This window comes from Aricia agestis, chromosome 13, assembly GCF_905147365.1.
Source record: "Aricia agestis chromosome 13, ilAriAges1.1, whole genome shotgun sequence".
In the NCBI taxonomy this organism is placed as follows: Eukaryota; Metazoa; Arthropoda; class Insecta; order Lepidoptera; family Lycaenidae; genus Aricia; species Aricia agestis.
In genome coordinates, this window is record NC_056418.1 from 7,874,987 (window position 1) to 7,896,464 (window position 21,478).

General features: G+C 38.4%; 2 protein-coding genes across 6 annotated transcripts in view; one reads left to right on the forward strand and one right to left on the reverse strand.

Moving 5' to 3' along the window:
• LOC121733454 (replication factor C subunit 5) overlaps positions 1–3,493 on the forward strand; it is a 30,579-nt gene extending 27,086 nt beyond the window's left edge. For both annotated transcript variants that reach the window (XM_042123717.1, XM_042123716.1), the window contains 3 exons: positions 1,751–1,965; positions 2,576–2,653; positions 2,921–3,493. In XM_042123717.1, coding sequence (XP_041979651.1) covers positions 1,751–1,965; positions 2,576–2,653; positions 2,921–3,081 — 454 coding nt within the window. In that variant the 3' untranslated portion in view covers positions 3,082–3,493. The remainder of the gene's footprint in view (positions 1–1,750; positions 1,966–2,575; positions 2,654–2,920) is intronic.
• A 1,463-nt stretch (positions 3,494–4,956) lies between these two features.
• Positions 4,957–21,478, reverse strand: part of LOC121733448 (carboxypeptidase M-like) — a 33,411-nt gene continuing 16,889 nt past the window's right edge. The window contains exons 6-12 of one of the 4 annotated variants that reach the window (XM_042123708.1): positions 19,216–19,403; positions 18,902–18,931; positions 18,490–18,666; positions 18,009–18,127; positions 9,675–9,851; positions 9,246–9,338; positions 4,957–5,152 (exon numbers count right to left, since the gene is read on the reverse strand). In XM_042123708.1, coding sequence (XP_041979642.1) covers positions 5,030–5,152; positions 9,246–9,338; positions 9,675–9,851; positions 18,009–18,127; positions 18,490–18,666; positions 18,902–18,931; positions 19,216–19,403 — 907 coding nt within the window. In that variant the 3' untranslated portion in view covers positions 4,957–5,029. Of the gene's footprint in view, positions 5,153–7,980; positions 8,284–9,245; positions 9,339–9,674; positions 9,852–18,008; positions 18,128–18,489; positions 18,682–18,901; positions 18,932–19,215; positions 19,404–21,478 lie in introns of those variants that run through there. The other 3 variants (XM_042123711.1, XM_042123710.1, XM_042123709.1) reach the window with 3 other exon arrangements.

Below are 21,478 nucleotides of genomic sequence, written 5' to 3' on the forward strand. Positions count from 1 at the left end.
TTTTATCTTTTTAAAATGTATTATTATTAAACTTAAATTAATTAACCAGTCTTTACCCTTAAGGGTCAATTTATACTATTGCAGAGTCGAAGCGCATCGAAGCGAATTATTAAAACTGAAAATAACAAATTCAAGCTTAGATCCAAAGCGTTAACGCACTTTATTACTTCTGAGAATTTAAGAAGGCGCGCGCATCCGCGCGAATTCGCGTGGATGCGCTCGACCATCGCTGATTGGCCTCGCAGAAGTAATGTATGCGTTACGTTCTGAAGTTAAGGTCGAATTATCTGTGTTCAGTTTTTGGGAATTCGCTTCGCTTCGCTTCGACTCTGCGCTATTATAAATTGGCATGTATTTAAATCAATATCTGTGTATTCCCTTTTCTTGATCAAAATATTTGAAAGTTTCACCAAAAATACTGACTTGCACACTAATTATGCACCCTAAATAATGCGAATTCAGCATACTATTTAAAGTTGTTTGCGAAACTGTTTTACTGAACGCATAACTATTATTAAAATAGTATATCTAACAATTCCTTAGTTCAACTAACATACTACAGCTTTTTAAAGTAAAACCATCACCTAAATTACTTTTTGGAACAACATAAAACCCAATTTAATCTGTTTTGTTAATATAATTAAGAACACATAAAAATCATCAAGTGCTAACTTAACATGGACTAAACTTTGGCACAGTGAATGGTAACTCGGCAAAGAGCGAGTCGGATTCGCGCACAAAGGGTTCCTTACCGATATATTGCAAAATAATTAAGCCTCCATCTTAGGAATTACACTCTAGGGGTTGACAAGCTACGCTAATTACACTCTAGGGGTTGACAAGCTATGCTAAGCTAAAAGAAAAAAACAACTGGCTTAAATTATGAGTCGACGGAGCCCCGCGTAGCGTACCTTTCTTCTGGGTGGTTCACAAAAAAATAAGCACGATGGCTAAGGCGGGAGCTACGCTGCGCTACGCTCCCGCCATCTAACCTAACCCAATCAAGTCGTATTGGGCGAACATTGCTATTAATTATTTAAGAATCATTAATAAATTTATTAACCCATACAATTACAATACAGTAGTGAATTTTGATAAATTTTTATCAAGAAACCTTGAATTATATAGTTTTGGAATGATAAAATCTTTCACCATATCTCATCATAATTACCAAAAATCTTTGTCGCTAACTCAGAAATAGATCAAGATATATCTGTGGTCGCTAAAGAGTAAAGAGCGAGCGCAAATGAGTGAGTGTGGCGTTAGATGAGGAGGCCCCAACATGTTTTTTAGTAAAACATAGAAACAAAAAGAAAATAAAGTTAGGTTAAAAATATTTTAGTTGCACGATTTGTTAATTCATAGACTTGTTTTGATAATAGAAATTGATTTTATTGTGGTGCACCTTTCGATATCGTTTTTAGAAATTCTGTTGTAAGATTGTCCAATTTAGAGTGCAAGTTAGTATTTTTGATAAACAATTTAAATTTTAGTTTTAAAACAAATAATATATCCGATGTATGAACCATATTTTTGGTGTGAATTCGGTTATAAAGGTCGTCTCGTTTTGTATGATGTTTAAGTTTTTTTTAAAGGACATGTTCAGTTAATCAATTGTTTTTTTTTATCAGCATTAGTTTTTCTGGTATGCATTCAGTTATTAGCGGAGTTAAGGTAGTGTGCTGAAAAATTATTCTGATGTGCATTTAATAATATCCCTTATAAATTGACCCTAATTCTATGTGTACAGTGTGAAGATAACCGAGGATGGCATCAAGGCCCTGCTCACGTTAGGCGGCGGCGACATGCGGCGCGTGCTCAACATGCTGCAGTCGACGTGGCTGGCGTACCGTGACGTCACCGAGCGTACAGTGTACACGTGCGTCGGGCACCCGCAGCGGGCGGACATCAGCGCCATACTCAACTGGCTGCTCAATGAGAACGACTTTGCGGCGTGCTTTAAACGTATCCTTTTGTATTTACAAACTATTGATTAATCTTCAAGCTAGTTTTACAACAAATAATAATATCTGTGGACGCTTCACACCACGTCAGTCTGGCCCCGTGCTAATGTACCTGAAGGACTTGTGTTACGGGTACCAGACAACGAAAATATATTTAATACTTTTTATTCTATACACGTATTTAAGATTTTTATTATATGATACACATATTTAATACACATCCATGACCCAGGAACTTTGAAAACTTTTTGTTCCGTCGGCGGGATTCGAACCCGCAACCCCCGGCTTGAGCTACCAACAGCCCACCAACTGAGCCACAGAGGGAAAATAAAAAGGATACTGTAATGATTTGCGTACGTTGAACGTGTATAAGTAAGCAGAGTTAGTCTAACACTTATAAAAAGTTTATGCTTATTTGATTTGTCAGAGTTTTATGAAGACTTCGAAAAATTTCAGTTATCTATATTGTAGTAGGGACGGTACTTACTCGTATTGCATGAATGTATAGTGGTTTTCGTTATTGTTAGTGGTAAGAACGTGTCGTTGTTTTGGTGTCACAAAATCATAATATTTATACAACTATGTAATATATTCCTGAACTCCACAATCAGATATTCAAGATTTGAAAATTGCAAAAGGATTAGCACTCAATGATATCCTCACTGAAATACACACAATCATACATAGAGGTAAGAAATACATACAATAATTAAGTACTTTATAGTTCTTATGAACCTGTTTTAGATTGTCTAAAGTCAAAACTGTGATAAGAGACTCAAAACTTGTATTGCCACTTTCCACATGTCATGTAATCCATATTTCAAGTTTCTGACTTTAAGCACCATACCATACCAATTAATTGTTATGATTTATGAAATTCAGTGCTACTCTACCTTAATATTTGACTATAACCGCCAAACCATACTAACTTCAAGTATTTAAATGCCTATTTTCAGTGAAATTCCCGCCGGAAGTGCTAATAACGTTGCTAATCAAGATGTCGGACTCGGAGGCGCGGCTAGCGAGCGGCTGCAGCGAGCGCATCGAGTTGGCCGCGCTCATCGCCGCGTTTGTCGACGCCCGGGAACATATCAACATCGCTGAACTCACTGCCTAGTATGCCGGTACGAGTTTACTTACTACCTAATACAGTAGTATGAGTTGACTTACTACCTAATTCTCAGGACTTTATTTTAGTAAGGGCGCTCGTAGCTCTAATGCGCCGATACCGAATAGTTAAACTACCTAAATACACCGGTACGACTTAAAATACACCAGTAACCTTACCTAGATAAGAATTAAGGGCTATTAAACTGAAATTCGCTGCGATATACTGGTAATATTACGTCCATAAGAGCTATAGAATTTTGTTCTGAACCTTATCAATCCTATCTTGTCCCACAGTCCCCTAAATGTCATGTCAATTGTTAAAGCGGCGTTATAAACATAAAGGGCAATAACAATTTACAACAGGTCATTTAAATCATTGTCTTATGTAACGAATCTTGTAGTTATATTGTGATATTATTTAAAAAAGTAATAAACAGTATTTTTTCAACTTTTTTGTATTAATTTTTTCCCTTGGCTGAAAATGCAATTTTTCCACATTTAATTGGATTGAGCATATAGGCAAGTAAATAAATAAAATTAAAAGTAACTGCTACAGCATAACATTTATGAAAAGAGAAAAAAATTAATCGATAAAGTAAACTAAACTTCCAAATTAAATAATTTTATTACTTATTTTCATTACGTTTCTCTTCTTACTCGCTATTTACACACTAAACTTGTTTTTATCAGTAATATATTTACAGTTATAAATACTTAATAAACTAAATAACAGTAAACGAGGCTTACTACTTTAAAAAAGAAGTCAAAGTGAGTAATCAGAAATTATAACAATTTTGAGATCTCCTTATTTTACACAATTAGCCTCTTGGTCATAAAATATGAATAAATCGATGTTTAAAAAAATAAACCGTGAAAGAAATAATTATGTGTTTAGCTGGTACCATTATCTATGTAGTCACTAGGACTATTAAAAATAATCGTAACTATACATTGCTTATTATACCTCTAGTTACTTTTACTATTTTAAATGCATACAACTCGAGGAGGTGGTAAAAATTTTACTACAGACATACCTACCCTATTACAATGACAATATTTTACAATCGCGTAGGCAGTCCATAATGTTGTGCGAGCTTATTTATGACGTCTTGAGCGGGAAAGATAATATTATGTCCCTTCTACGCTTCTGTGTGAGCAGGACAGCAATAATATAGACGTCTTATGAGCAGGACAGAGATGTAACAATTTACAGAACACCAAGTCATAGCAGGCCTGTCCCACTAGCGCCTTTAGGTATCGAACTGTAACTCGTTACAGTTCGATACCTAAAGGGGCAGATCACAAGGGACTCACAAGCGAGCGGTGACGCGCGCGCAATATTTTTTCGTCGCATATATCTACGTACTGATTTAACCGCTGTGAGAGAATCATTATTAATCTGATAAATATGAACAATTGAAAAAAGTCAAAGAAATATTTCAATAAAGTAATTTAAGTCTTTAAAATACAAAAAAGATTTAAAAAATACACAAACATAGCAAATAAACCAATTTGTTACAAACAAACCGCATACTACACGTAAATAAACACAAGTTACTATGTTTAAGTTGTAAAAAATTCCTGACCAGCTCCTACACTTTAATCGAATATAAAACTATTATAAAATATACGTTTGGTTACTAAAATTTGATTATTACTATAAAAAAAGTTTGCTATTAGTAGCTATAGTAATTAAAAGAAGATTATTTTATTTTCTAAAAGGTGACAATCTTGATTTCGTCAGAAAGGGTACCTCTTACGCGATAGAAAGAGAGCGCACATGTAGGCAAATATAATTGTAGACACCTAACACTGCGCGGTCGGAATTTGGACTTCGCAGCAAGAGTTGTTATTTTTTTAAACGGGTTTCACGAGTTGGACTTTTGTTGGTACTACTAATATATATTCTGTGGTCATAGCAATTACTGGTCTTCAGTTAACAGTTGTAAAGCTAATTAGCCTAGTATATTAGAGACGAAGTTGTTGATGGAGCTGGTGAAGCGGGAGAAGATGCTCGGGGGCGCCGGCGGCGGCAGCGGCCGCGGCGGCGGACGGTAGTACGGCCCACCGTCGATGCGCTGTACACATTACACAAATAAACTGATGTACCATCGAAGAAATTGATGCCTAGGCAGTTGACGGATCTACGTCATTTGGTCGGATCATGTTAATTCAATGCCAGTCGTGATCTGACGTAACGCGACCAAATTACGTAGAGCCTATGAATCAATTTCTTCGATGGTTCTGAAAAATATTTGTGTCGTGCCTTCTCTTTCGAATGTATTAAGAATGAGAAGACATCTAGTACTAACCCCGACGGGGGCTCGTGGTCGGTATGCCACACACGGACACCGCAATGCCAGAGTAGACAGAACTAAGGAGTACCTCGACTTCAAACAAACCGGCGATTCAACGCGACTGTCACTTTCAACATGTTTCACAATGCTGAGTAACCACTGACCTCCATTATACAAGTGCGCTGGACTTATGATACTCTTTGAAATGACAGCTATTTTTTGTGCCTATTTGAAGCGGAATCAGCGCCCCAAATGCGGGGGAAGAGAACTAAATCTGACGTAAAAAGGACGTTTGATAGTCGCCATATTGGCGCTGATAGCAGTAGTGAACTTGGAACTAACACTAGTGATGACAACCAATAACGATTAAACGGCCATTTGCAATTTACGTCAGATTTAGTTCTCTTCCCCCACATTAGGGGCGCTAATTCCGCTTCAAATAGGCACAAAAAGCGGGTGGGTATCATAAGTCCAGCGTACTTGTATAATGGATGTCAGTGTGCGTAAAGCCGCCGTTCCACCGCGGCGCACGGATTTATTAGTTTGACTACGTGGGTCAACGTTTCCACTGCAGTCTGCAGCACACGTTATGCACACGGCCACGACTATGTACTACAACTGTAGCGCAGCACAGTTTTGAATACTATGTACACGCTTCCGTGTATCCCGTGCACAGCATGCGTAGCGTGGCCAGAGTTGAGCTACGTGTGCACCATATTCGAGCAAGCTACGTGAGTCAATTCGTGCGTAGCGTGTTCGTAGGTTGCAGTGGACACAGTCACATATATTTTCTTACAAAGCGAAGCTTGACGCACGTGCGTAGTCTCTCCGTGCGCTGCGGTGGATTGGCGGCTTAACGCATTAGTACGGCGCCGGGCGTACTACATACTACGTCAAACATTTTTTCAAGATCTCTTCTGAGTTGGCCTACTCGTTAGTTCAGATTACTCTGGCAATGCGCTACGTTTTTCTAGCGCTTTATCGAAATTTTCAGCTTCAGTGTGGGTTAAAGTTAATCTTTGATCAAGTCATTTTTCACAATCTTCGTGCATATGAAAGAGAACGCATGATGTCAGGCATAGATAGTAATCAATAGCCGATGAGACTTTAGATAATTTTATACAATGTAATTTGAGGTTTTGGTTTATGGAATTAATCAAATTGATGTAAAAAAAAAATACTTTATGCTAAGCGGTAACGATAGTAACGCTGCACATATGATTTAGAAACTTTAACCGATAATATTATACCTGATTAACTATAGAATAAGAGAAATTAGTACATAGGCAAATGGCAGACCTACCTTTTCTGTTCGGGTTATGTTTAGTCTTGATTTGTCGACTGGGTTTGACTTTAGCCGACAAAATAACGCAGGTCCACCATTAGATTTCTCTGACAGATAGCACTTATTGTGCTATCTGTCAGAGAAATTGATTCATAAGCACTGAATGATTTACTTACTTTGTTGTTATACACCTAAAATATATAACTTAGTAATATTCATGCAAAAAAGCGTGTAAAGGCATAGGCGTTAATTTTTATAAAACTTAAATAGAAGCTTATTAAAATTCATGCTCAAAAGATTCAAATTAACTCACCGCAGATCCCGGTTATAAAATAATATTTTGATAAGGAAATAAGACATTATTATCTTTTTAGTTTTAATCAAGAGATAGAGAAACAAAATTAGTACAATAAAATTATTTGCCTAAATCACATATTCACTAAAACAAATGTAACATTTGCAATTTTTTTGATTATGTACATACATTTCATAAGAAATATTTCTACTGCTAAAGCCATACTTTTCTTCTGTCTAGGTACATAATATTTCAGGTCCCAATAGTACCTTAATACTATTTTATATGTAAATCACAATTTTATTATTATATAACAAATTAACGCACCAAACATAATATTTCATATCAATCGACTATATTTAAAACATACAACCTATAATTTTTATAATATTAAAAATATAGATAGATATTTACAGTTTTAAAGTGGAAATTAAATAATTACTTAACATAATAAATTCATTCAAGATTATATAAGTAGAAATAAATTTGAATGACAAGCATCAGATCAAAAATAGACTTCTTCTACTAAGCTCTAAGCGAAAATATTAAAATATGGCTCTATATACCGAAGGTATTAAAGTCAATATTTTTATACATTGGCCCCATTTGAGAACGATTTTATGTTAAGGGGAAGTACTCCATAAACCTATAATGCTACAGTATATATTATGTCTATGAAGTACTCTGTTCAACTGCTACAAAAATATCTTGTTATTGACGTCATAAGTACCTAGTTCATCATAATCTTGACATCTTAAGGCCATATTAATAAGCCGCTCTCATTCTCCTGAATACTAAATACTAATCTTGACAGATACGCTCACAGCGTCTTAAGATGGTACGGTATTTAATTATTATTAGTTTGATATCAAGAGGGTATAGCACTAATAAGTCAAAGTTACACCACACTCAAGATACAGCAGTCAATCGGGTATAGTCTGTCAAGAAAGTGAAGAAATTAAAAAGTGGCAACATCGAGGTGTCATCCCTTTTTTCTTAGATTGATTTGAAAGGGACGACACTACGATGTTGACACTTTTTAATTTCTTCACTTTCTTGACAGGCTATAACTATTTTTCAGCATAGTTATAGGTACAATTTTCTTAAAAGATTCGCATTTATTGAATACGCCACACATAAGTACGTTTTATTTATTTAAACAATATTCCAATAATGATCTCAAAAACGATTTTAGCGGTAAGAGCGGTTTATTAATATGGACGTATCACTTTAAGTTGTTTACTCCTTTGCTATGTCTTCGGTAGTGGTGCGGACGGTTGTCACTCTCATAGATTTCTGTTTCTTCGGCGAGGATGTAGTGATCACGTGACCCTAATAGTGCAACTATGTTAGATGCAAATTCTAAAAGTTAAGTAGGGTGAACATGACAAGTGATTGGACAGTACTAGTCATTGGACAGAGCACAAAAACACTATATTTATTAAGGATGCTTTAAAAACTACCTGTTTTTCTTTAAAATCAGGCGTTCATTTACTTTAAAAACAGGCAGTTTTTAAAGCAATATTAATAAATATGGTGCTTTTGTGCTTTGTCCAATGACTGGTACTGTCCAATCTACTGGTCATTTACCCTAAAGTCTATGGCAATGGCATATGAAGTATTTCTCTTAAATATTGGGTTTGTCGTTGCTCTTTGTTTCACTACAGTGTTATCTAAGATCTAGAGATACATATCTTGTTTCAGTGGTATTAGATATTCTATTTTTGAAATCTAAGAAAGTGTTGTATGTTGTTTGTGATGTGTTTACTACATCGTGATCTATGCTTGCAGTGACTATGTAGTAAGTAATGCTCACATTTAGCTTGATAGCTCGCCACTCCATCCGCGTATATTTGCGCGATGCCATTACATACACATATAAATCTATATAAAACCCTTCCATAATACTATTTTATTGTATTTTTTAATATTGCTGACTTTAGTATTTGGTAAGTTGCTACAAAATATGTTCTTATGGTCGCACTCAAAAACATGTATTAGTTACATAACTTCAATTTAATGCGGATTTTGATTTTTGTTCATACTCATTCAATTAAAGTTAAGTAAACGTCTCTGAGTGCAGTCGTTATTGTGTTATCTAGTTGTTAGGTTTGAAAAATAGAATTTGGTTGTTATATTCGCAAGTAATTTGGTCGTTAATTTTCTATTTACAGACTTGTCACCACAGTAGTACCTCTAGTTTTACACGTACAACACATCACCAGTGTTTTTAATTTATATATACAGAGTATCGAGAGGAGGCAGAGGCAGCGTATGCTCAGAGATCGACTCACCTTAGCTGAGTGCAGCGTCACGTTGAGTAGGGTCGGATGACTGTCGATGACGAAGAACTCTATGTCCTGCGGCAGGTAGCCCTCAGCTGACACCTGTGTGAAAGAAAGCGTTTTTAACAGGTCTACAAGGCCGTTTAAAGTGTAGCCAAAATCGGGATTAAGGCCGCCGTATTGTAATTTGACTTGAAAGCTGTTTTACACTTATGGCGAAACCGCACTAGCGCCTTACGACATGACGAGACACTTTAAGTTCCATAGAACTGACGTTTGTAGTGCTGTCTCATCTGTTAATTTTATCAGAGTGTCATAACTTATAATTATCCATTCGCTAACTATCCATTCTACTTTAGGTAGGGTATTCTAAGCAGCATTGAAACAATATTTTAAAAACCTTTACTTAATATTCAAATGTAAACGTTAAATACTTACCTCAAGTCTGTAAGTCCCGGGTAGTAGTATGCGCCAGAACTCGCCGTACTTGGTGGTGTGGTAGGTGACGTCGCGGCCCTTCACCCTGACCGCCGCGCGCTCCACCGGGTTGCCCTGCTCGTCCATCACGAACCCGTGCGCGCCGCGGTGGGCTTCCGCTATGTATTTTATTAGTGACTGGAAATAGAGACAATAGTTGTAGCAGAGTAGAAAGAACTAAGGAGTATGCACAGAATACAAATTACTCACGGAGGGAGTTTGCTGACTGTTGTTGTTTTTACGTTTGTACGTCAAACAATGACAAGTCGTCGCCAGTATCGACTATCGGCGCTCGTGCCGTTTCGTTCGTTTGTTTGAAGTCAAAGTAATGTCGAAGTCAAAGTCAAAATATTGTGGACGTAGGAAAATTAAACTAAAAAAGTATAGGAAAGTTAGTAATGGTATGGCTAAGAAGTACTTAAATGATTATTAATAAATATTTTATTTCGAATCTATGTAGTGACTTTTATAATAATTATAAAACCGACCAATATACTCTCGCAACAACAAATGTACCTATAACACTTACAATAGATTATTGTTAAATAACCTAAAGCTATTCATTTGGTAATTATAATATTTCAATCTTTCTTCCTTATTAATAATAAAGTTATAAAACGTATAAAAACTATGTTTTGTTCTTTGCTTTCTCTATTCAATTGGCTTTTCTAACTTATCAGACAAGAAATAAACAGCGTATGGAGTGCCTATTCATTGTGGAAGAGTAAGGTTCTCAAAAGGGTACTTACATTGATATCGATTACTATCGATGTTTATTATTAAGGCGAGCATTTACCTTAATTCCAATACGATAACCTTGCACCCAACCGAAGTCGTGTACGCATCGCAATAAGATTCATTTTAGCTTAGCATAAAATTGTAGTTTCGAGGGGCGGATCTTCTCTATGTTATTTTTCATGTGCTTTTAAAATATATCTTTGGAAATAAATATTAATAAAAAAAATTTTTCGGTTCAGATCTTTTTAATAAAGATTCACTAACAATTTATTCAAATAAAATGTGTGTTATCCTAGTTAATACTTATATTTCGATGATAAAGATTTTTGTCGGAGGTGAGTTTGTAAATTAATTACATTTATAACTCATATTTTTTATATTTCGTTATTAATTATTATATTGGAACTAGGTAAATCGGGAGTCAATAAATAACAAAACGGGGTTTGTTCTCGCCTTAACATTTTATCGTCCCGGCAAACTATGAAAACAAAAGTTTGATGGACCTTATCAACCTTTTCTTGACGGCACTGAACCGTGTGATTATAATACTTGAATCTCATCTTATCTGTTACGGGCTATCGGCATATTTTGGGAATCAATACTGAACAAATATCGTTCAAGTCGAAACGCGCAGACATGTTTTCGTTAAAAGTTTTGTACGGTCTGCTGCTGCTATTGCTAGCTGGAGAAATAAGATCAGAGGACAGAGTGGCGGTGGCTCACTTGGTGTCTGAACAAATCGTCGGCAGCATCACGTTCACGGAGACGGATTCCGGTTTACGCGTTACCGGCACCATCACCGGTTTGGGTCCGGGTCGCTACGGCTTCCACATCCACGAGCTGGGAGATATAAGCACTTGCGACGCCACCGGAGCCCACTTCAACCCAGACGACACGACGCACGGTGGCCCGGAGCACGACACGCGACATGTCGGGGACCTTGGAAATGTAGAGTTCGTGCAGTCGGCTGAGGGCGTTGTAGCTACGGTAGACTTCACAGATAGCGTCATCTCCTTGCACGGCCGCAACAGCATCTTAGGCCGCGCGCTGGTCCTTCATGAGGCTGAAGATGACTTGGGACTGGGTGGTGATGAGGCGTCGCTGACGACGGGCAATGCGGGTGCGCGCGTCGCCTGCGCAGTCGTAGGGATTAAAAGCCCCAACGATCCGTGGAATGCCGGCATTGCCAACATACCGTCCTCGTAGTTGGTATGTTGTATGTTCACGTATGTACGGTACATGCAGATTGCTCATTAGAGTACACTTTAGTCAGTTTTAATATAGATCTATCATGTTCATGTTTATAGTATGCTTTAATATTTGTGTAATTTGAAGTATTGCACTTCAAATTTAATTGTTATTGTGGCGGTACCCATAATTCGCCTAATATTCCTGAATCGCGCTATCGAAGTTTTCTGAGCGCGTCAGTGTATATAAGTACGACAGCTGAAATGTGTCACGTGGGCTCCGGCCTGACCGAGCATACTACCTCGCTCGGTCTCCAATAAACGTGGCTGCGAGCTAGACCCTTCATTTTGACTATACCACTGTGTCCGGCATGGAGTTCGTCTAGCACCCGCTCTCGTAGGTTTTGTGGTATAACGACTCGAGTTCCCTTGAGGATACAGTCGTCTTTTAATTTTGTTTTTCCCCATTTCCATTGCCGAAGCTATTTGAATTAGCTTTGCAAAGGGTGGCGTATCTATTTCTTGAAGTATTTTTTTTGTTCTGATGTCGCTGTCTCTTAAGCCCCGAATACGGTGTTGTAATTCCCACGTGCTAGGTTTAGGTTCTATGTAGTCGTCTAATAAATCAGTTTCGTAAAATCCATGTTGATTGGTTCTTCCGGAGAGCATATTATATAGATCGTAGAGTTTCTGGTGAAGTATAGGAGGTAACGCCGAGAGTAATATGTACATTTTAAATTTCGCATCTGTAATGTTGTTCAGCAGGAAATATACCTACAGCTAGGCGCTGAGTGAGATTCTTAAAAGTTTCGTTTTCTTGTAGCGCTTGGAAGTTTATTTTCGGTTTGGATTCTGCTAGGCTGTTGGTAGCCAATTGTGGATTTGACGTTGATTGTGTTGATATAAGGTTTCGTTCTTGGTTCGTTCACTTTGATCAGGCATATTTAGCAATTTGGTTTTCAATAGCGTAAATTTTTCTTCAATTTCGTACCATTTCGTTATCAAATTCGTCATCTGCAATTTCCGATTCTATTATTATTGTACTTCTTTGAATGACTGTAGACTTTCTTGTAGGGACTGCTCACTGCAGTCGTGTTTGTGTTTCCGCGTGAGTTAGAGTTTCGTTCGAGTTTACGTAATTTTCTGGTTTTGTAAGTTGAGCGCAGTCGACATCATCGGCAGTTGTTGTGAATTAAAATATACTATGTTAACTCATGTACTTTTATTTGCAATAATATTTACAAAGTGAAATAACAATAAGGGCATCATAGTAACATCTGGGTGAGACCAAGGTAAGACAATAATGCACAGATAAGGTAAAGTTAGGTATAGATACTCATCTTTGCGCGCGACGCTATGTCTGGATGCGCTTGTAATTACTAATTATACAGCTTTAATTTGTGTGGCAGTGACGCACCCGCCGCCGTCCGAGCAACACACAAATTAAAACTGTAGGCGCGCCGCAGACGTTACACTTTTTGTGTGATCGAGTCTGCGACTTACATACATTTTGCATGGCGCGCGCCATGCAGACTGCGGCGCTACATTAATCAGAAAATTGTATCATTATGGTATAAGGGACACAGCCCTAAAACTGTTAAGTTCTTACCTTGCAAATAGAACGCAAAGAGTTGAAGTAAATTCTAAAAGGTCTAATGGTAGTAAAATAAAGCTAGGTGTTCCACAAGGATCTATTTTAGGTCCCTTTCTTTTTCTCATTTACATAAATGACCTACCTTATCTAGTTAAAGATAAGCATGAGATAGTACTTTTTGCTGATGACACTTCACTAATTTTTAATGTGAAGCGACAACAATATAATTACGACGAGGTAAATAGTGCTCTCTTAAAAATAGTACAATGGTTTAATGCTAATAATTTACTATTAAATTCTAACAAAACGAAATGTTTAAAGTTCAGTTTGCCAAATGTTAGACAAGTACAAACCAATGTATTATTAAATGATGAGAAAATGAAATTGGTGGACACCACTGTTTTCCTAGGTATAACTTTAGACAGTAAATTACAGTGGGGTCCGCATATTGCAAATCTGGCAGATATGCTCAGTTCTGCAGCATATGCTGTTAAAAAAATCAGAGAAATAACTGATGTAGAAACAGCGCGACTTGTTTACTTTAGTTACTTCCGCAGCATTATGTCATATGGAATCCTTCTATGGGGAAATGCAGCGGACATTAATTCAATATTCGTGCTGCAGAAGCGAGCCATACGTTCTATTTATAAGATGTTATCGTGTGAATCCTTAAGAGAAAAGTTTAAGGAAATAAATATTCTGACCGTCGCATCTCAATATGTCTTGGATAACGTACTGTATGTAAGAAAGAACTTAAATAATTTCAAAAAGAAAAGCGACAATCATTGTTTTAACACTAGGAATAAGAACAAATTAGAAATACCAGTGATCAGACATAGCAAAGTCAGCAAATCTTTTAAAGGCCAGTGTATACGCCTGTACAATAGAATCCCAGAAAACGTTCAAAATTTCTCTATCAATAAATTTAAAAATGTAGTAAAAGAACGTTTGTGTACTAAAGCTTATTATAAAATCAATGATTTCATCGACGACAACACACCTTGGGAATAGGGTGGTTCTTACAGGCTACTAGAATATTTTTTATAATTCCTATTGTAAATAGCTCTTAGTGATAATATTGTTATATAACACAGTCAAATTAACTAGACACATGGTGATGACGTCATTACGAAGCTTGCATATACATTTCAGTGGTGCGTCAGGTTAATGTGACCGTGTTGTACTGTATATGTTTTAAATTGTAATTTTCCATCTTTTTAGTAAAAGATGGCCCCGTGCGAGTTTCTTACGCCGGTTCTTCTCGCCGGGTTAGTTCCCGACGCGTGGTAGGCACCGTAGTATCGACGTTCGGTAAAGTTTTTGTAAAAAAATTACTCCGAATAAAAATACTTTTGATTTGATTTGATTTACAAAAGTTTTCGAATAATTCGAATATTATTCGAATAATTCAAAAATTATGAAAAATGCTGAAAACTCTGAATAAATGTAACAAAAAGCTTCATACAACCATGTACAACCTACGAGGGCTGCTATTTATGTATCCGGAATTAAAAAAATAAACAAACATATATCATTTAATATGGTTTTATTGCTTTTCAAAATATTCGCCGCGATGATCGACACACTTTTGCATACGCTGGAACCAATTTTCATAGCACTTTTTCCATTCTGATTGAGGTATCTCCAAAACGTGCATTTTGAACGCATCAACAGCCTCTTCGCGGCTCGAAAAACGTTGACCACGTAATTTGTTCTTCGCGTATGGAAATAAAAAGAAATCGTTAGGTGCCAAATCAGGGCTGTACGGCGGATGACCAGTCAATTCGATCTTTTGACCCTCCAAAAACTGAGTTGTTTCAGCTGAGGTGTGACAGCTAGCATTGTCGTGATGTAATATGATTCTGCGTTGTCGGTTGTCCTTTCTTATTTCTTCAAAGACTTCTGGTAAACAAATGGTCGTATACCATTCAGAATTAACCGTTTTACGATTCTCTAATGGCACTGTAGCCACATGTCCATTAATTCCAAAAAAACAGGCGACCATTTGCTTCAAAGTACTTTTTGCACGAGTAACTTTTGTTGGTTTCGGCTCATCTTGGAACACCCACACCGTTGACTGTTGTTTAGTTTCGGGGTCATATGCATAGATCCAAGATTCATCACCTGTGTAGATATTATAAACGGCTTTTGACGTACCACGGTTGTATTTTTTTATCATTTTTTTGCACCAATCGACACGAGCCCGTTTTTGATCGATTGTCAAGTTGTGCGGAATCCAACGCGAACATATTTTTTTTACAGCCAAATGTTCGTGTAATATCTTATGTATGCTCGTCATACTTATGCCTAAGGACGCCTCTATCTCGCGATATGTAACATGACGATCACGCATTATTAGTTCCCGCACAGCATCTATATTTTGTGGGGCAACAGCTGTTTTTGGGCGACCTTCTTTATTTTCATCCGTGAGCATAGACCGTTCACGATTAAACTCACTGTACCAGTGATAAACAGTGGTTTTTGATGGTGCTTCATCTCCAAAAGTTGCGGTGAGTTGAATAAAGCACTGTTGTTGATTTAGCCCACGCCGAAAATCGTAGTAAATCATTGCACGAAAATGTTCACGCGTTAAATCCATGGCAAATGAAGACACGCAATTTTCAAAATGACGCCACAATGGAAAAATAATTGACAGTCACATGAAACAAAATGTATTCTTCAACCAAAGAGTTCTATTTTCAAATGTTGTAATTACTTTTTAAATATTGTTCTTGTAAGTGGCCAGTTCCGGATACATAAATAGCAGTCCTCGTATTTTGTTAATACTATGAAGTAAGCATTCTTATTTTTACTTTTATCAACATAAATCTTTGTAAATAACATAGTTAATTTTTATTGTTAAACACTTTAAAAATGTATATTTTAAGGTTACAGCTGGGAAATAAAAGAAAGGCTGTAAAGTGTAAACCGTTTTTGATCGTAATACCTTTTACTTTTCTCATGTGAGTATGCTTAGTCTTGGCTAGGCAGCAGTTGAGATTAAATAATAGTATGATATTCGACGTTATGATATCTATAATAATAATAATAATAATAATTTCATATTTTCGATCCACTTTCACCTAGTTCACCTAGTCTTCTTCACCTGTGTCAATGTGGCTCAAAATTATAAAAAAGGGCCACTAGAAAAGAAACACCACATCAAAGAAAAAAATTACAATGAAGCCCTGGGGGAGGGTGAAACAATCTTTAGTAACTTGAAGATTGATAATGCTAATAACATGATATTAAGGAGCCATCGACATTTTTTGATACTGTACTAACTGTTTCAATTATTGTTTCAGTTTGTTTTATATACACCCTTCTGGCGTAATACCTCGATCGTGGGAATCGCAGACACAAAAATAAATGAATTTGAATTTGAAATAGATTTTCAATTGTTATGCGATAGCCGGGTGCCGCTTGGGGATTGATGGGTTAAAGTCCGCGATATATAGTTATCACAATAAACAAAAAAATTGAGAAAGCTTGAAAGGAGTCAATGGATACAGATTGTTGATTGACCATTACTGACGATACTGAAATTCATGACTGAAAGGAGTTTATATCGTCATTTGCATGTCTTTACGCAAAGTAACGTCTAAAACATGATCAACGGCGACGATGATTGGACGTATACTCATTAGTTAGACCAAAAACAGATTTATATATAAGTTTATATATAAGTATTTATATATAAGTTCTTATGACAGATGTTAATTAACATATTATCGTCCTGGCAAATTATGAAAACAAAAGGTGATAACCAGGCACCGAACTGTGTGATTATTATCATAGAATCCTATCTTATCAGTTACATCACACATGCTATCGGGATACTTTCGGAATCAATACTGCACAAACATCGTTCAAGTCGCAACGCGCAGACATGTTTTCGTTAAAAGTTTTGTACAGTCTTCCGCTGCTGCTATTGGTAGCTGGAGAAATAAGATCAGAGGACAGAGTGGCGGTGGCCCACTTGGTGTCTGAACAAATCGCCGGCAGCATCACATTCACGGAGACGGATTCCGGTTTACGCGTTACCGGCACCATCACCGGCTTGGGCCCGGGTCGCTACGGCTTCCACATCCACGAGCTGGGAGATATAAGCACTTGCGACGCCACCGGAGCCCACTTCAACCCAGACGACACGACGCACGGCGGCCCGGAGCACGACACGCGACATGTCGGGGACCTCGGAAATGTAGAGTTCGTGCAGTCGGCTGAGGGCGTTGTAGCTACTGTAGACTTCACAGATAGCGTCATCTCCCTGCACGGCCGCAACAGTATCTTAGGCCGCGCTCTGGTCCTTCACGAGGCTGAAGATGACTTGGGACTGGGTGGGAATGAGGCGTCGCTGACGACGGGCAATGCGGGTGCGCGCGTTGCCTGCGCAGTCGTAGGGCTCAAAAGCCCTAACGATCCGTGGAATGCCGGCATTGCCAAAATACCGTCAACTATCCTCCTCGTAGTTGCGGCTATGTTCACGTATGTACGGTACATGTAGATTGCTCATAGCATAGCGTGCACTTTAGTGGGTTTAATATCTAATAGTTCATGTTTATGTTTTCATTATGCTTTAATCTTTGTGTTATTTGAAGTGATTATAATTAATATTAATTAGTAAATAATAAAGTTTTCGAAAGATACTGAAACGTATTTTTATGTAAATTGCTTGAATTGCATCGTCTACGCTTTGTGGTAACTTAGTGATATATCTTAGGTAAGTAAACCAGAATATCTTAGGTAAGTAACTAAGTTGTAAATAGATCATACCTGTTGATTGTCTTGCCAATACTTCTGTAACTCGTGCGCGGGCGGGTACTTGCAGCAGGATATCTCCAACGTGATCTCCATACAGCCGTGCCACAGGTAGTTGTAGTCCTGCATGCCACCTGAAATAACATTATTTCTCATCATATTTAAAATATTGGGTTTCGGTAACAGAACATAGTGCGCCATAGTTGAATGGAAACATACTAAGGCCGCAACGAAATTTAATCATGTGGGTAGATTCAAGATTGTAACTCTTCCTGTCTCGAAAGCCTGCACGTTAGCAGGCTTCGCCGTCATCGCCGAAGTCGCGGTGTTGCAGTACAGTTACAGGTCGTAGGAGCGACCCCTTTACATTGTTTAGTTCTATAGTTTTTACTGGATAGAAGCTGCGCATATTTACTATCTTTTCGGACGCAACAGTGATTAGGATCCCCATTCCCCATGAAATAGACTATGGCAAAAAATATTGAAGTTTTAATACCTGTGAGCGGATACCAGGCGGCGCCATTAGTGATGCCGTTCTCGAAGCGCGGCGAGCCGGACTTGCAGGACACCCCGCGCGCCATCTTGGCGTGGTTGCGCGAGTACACCAGCGACAGGTGGCGGAATACGTCGTCGTCGGGCGCGATGGACGGGCTGTGCGCGTAGCTTTGGAACACTGCGTTCAGGGGATATGTGGACGGAAATGACACGTTAAATTACAGTACATAATATTTGCGAAGTATGGTTGTTGGTTATATACGAGTGTGAGGATTCTTTGTGGTCACGGAAAGTTGAATGAGAAATGTCTTGAAAAGTTTTATATCTTTACATCCGCCATGCAGTATACTAACAAAACATAGGTTTCTAACATTAGATGTGATAAGTTTGACTACTAAGCAAATATACTTTACCCGAACATAGAACGGAAGATCTACATATTCCTAAGCAGCGTGAAAATAAAGTTTTCTTCATATAGTCTTGGTATGGTAAGATTTATCACGGATCTTAAATTGCCGGTTTAACTCAAGTTAATGTAACCGAAAGGTACTAAACTTAGCTTTCTTTTTCAGCCGGCTTAACTGGCTAATGCTTCCTCACTTTTTAGCTGATCATTAAAATATATAAATGTAAGTTTTCGACTTTTGACCATTCATAAGTTTTATATGGATAACCATTAAGCATTATGCATTAGAAAGCAGGAAGTAAGAACTCCTATGACACTTACTAGAGCTGGGCGTGTTGTCGAAGGGGTAGGATGCGACGAGGGCGCCGCCGTGCAGAGACCCCGACAGCACGAACTGTATCTTGCTGATCCACTCCTTCACCGCCTCGGTCTCGGGCTGTGACTGTTTCGTGTTAGCCTTGAAGTAGTCCGGGAAGTTGCGGTTTAAGTCGTAGCGGCGGGCGTTGTGTCTGCAATGTTTTTTTTTTTATGAGGGAGGAGTAAACGGACTACTGGCGTTTACCACGTGCAGTATCATTGAGTTACATCGACGCAGCGCTGCAGTTTGACACATAGCCGGCCATACGGGCAGTGTCATCGCAGCGTTATTACGAAGCAGTAAATTAACGTCAACACCCCCTCTCGCTTCGTCTCAGAGACTGCTGTCCGTCATGTGTGCGTTGCGACGACGCAGCGCGCCGTGTATACACCAGGGGGGTGAGCCAGAATCTTTTCGTTTTCGGTTCGTTATTTTGGCTCACCCCCCTTGGTTATTTGTATGTAAAACAACGCAACGCGCCGTGTGGACTGGCTCTTATACAGGCTGTGTACGTGTTCCTTGTAGAGAGTTCACTGTGAAAGTAGCAGCGCTGAAAGACCAAAAAATTTTTTCACTTTTGTATGGGGAAACTCGTGAGTCGCGACGCTCGGGCCCTTGCCCATACAAAAGTGAAAAAAATGTTTTCGTCTTTCAGAGCTGCTACTTTCACAGTGAACTCTCTACTAGGTGTTAGCACGCACACACCCTAAAGCATTATCACTTATTTTTGTTACACACTGTACGAGTATATAGCAAAATAGACCAAAAATGGTGTTTTTTGTATTATTTTAATTTTACTTTTTTATTTTATTTTTAATTATTAAAGTACACGTCATATTATTGAGAATTCTGTGAACAACTGCCTGCCTGTTGCCATTATTCATATTGAGCAAAAAAGGGCAAAAATCACGTTTGTTGTATGGGAGCCCCCCTTAAATAATAATTTTATTTTGTTTTCAATATTTGTTGTTATAGCGGCAACAGATATAGCAGTTCTTGAGATACAGCCTGTAGACAGACTGATAGACAGACGGACAGAACGAAGTCTTAGTAATAGGGTCCCGTTTTTACCCTTTGGGTACGGAACCCTGAAAAAGGAGGTTATCAATTCGACGCGTATGTATGAAATATTTACAGAACTGGTCAATTTTCGTATATATATACGAAAAAGTGTATTTATGTATGCATTGTCAAATTTCAAAAATGTATGTATATAATATGTTTTTTTTTTATTAAATAAGGGGGCAAACCAGCGAACGGGTCACCTGATACTGAACTACCGTCGCCCATGGACACTCGCAACATCAGAAGAGCTGCAGGTGAGTTGCCGGCCTTTTAAGAGGGAATACGCTCTTTTCTTGAAGGTTTGCAGGTCGTATCGGTTCGGAAATACTGCTGGTGACAGTTCATTCCAGAGTTTTACTGTGCGCTTCAGAAAGTTACGCGAAAAACGCACTGTGGAAGACTGCCACTCATCAAGGTGATGAGGATGGTATGTTTTTCGCGTGGGACGATAGCGAAAAGTTGCAGGTGGTATGATTCCAAACAATTCCTCAGAGCACTCTGCATCCTCTATCGGTTGTATCACGGGGTGATACAACCGATAGAGGATGCAGAGTGAAGCTACATCTCGGCGTAATTCCAGGGGGTCCAAGCTGTTTGAAACATTATGGCAGTCAACAATTCGGGCGGCCCTTCGTTGGATACGATCCAGAGGGAGCAGTTGGTATTTTGGCGCCCCTGCCCAGAGATGAGAACAATATTCCATATGAGGCCGAACCTGCGCCTTGTAAAGTTGTAGGCGTTGGTCCGGAGTACTGTCTCGCTCTGTTAAGAACACCAAGCTTCTTCGAGGCTAATTTGGCCTTACCCTCTAGATGATATCGGAACTGGACTTCGCTCGATATGTTGACGCCAAGTATCTCAATGCTAGGGGAGATGGTTAAAGATGTGCCCTCGAAACGAGGATAAACGACCATTGGTGACTTTTTAGTGGTGAACGCGCAGACTTGTGTCTTGGCGGGGTTGAATTGGACTAAGTTACGTCTACCCCATTCAGAGACCTTCTCCAATGAATTCTCCACCTTAGACACAAGTTCGTTTCGACTCTCAGTGACATTTTGCCTAGAAATATTAGGGGAGCCGGTATATACAGCATCACCTGTACTATCATCCGCATAGCAATGAATGCCGTTGGTTTGTAACATGTCATTGATATGCAGTATG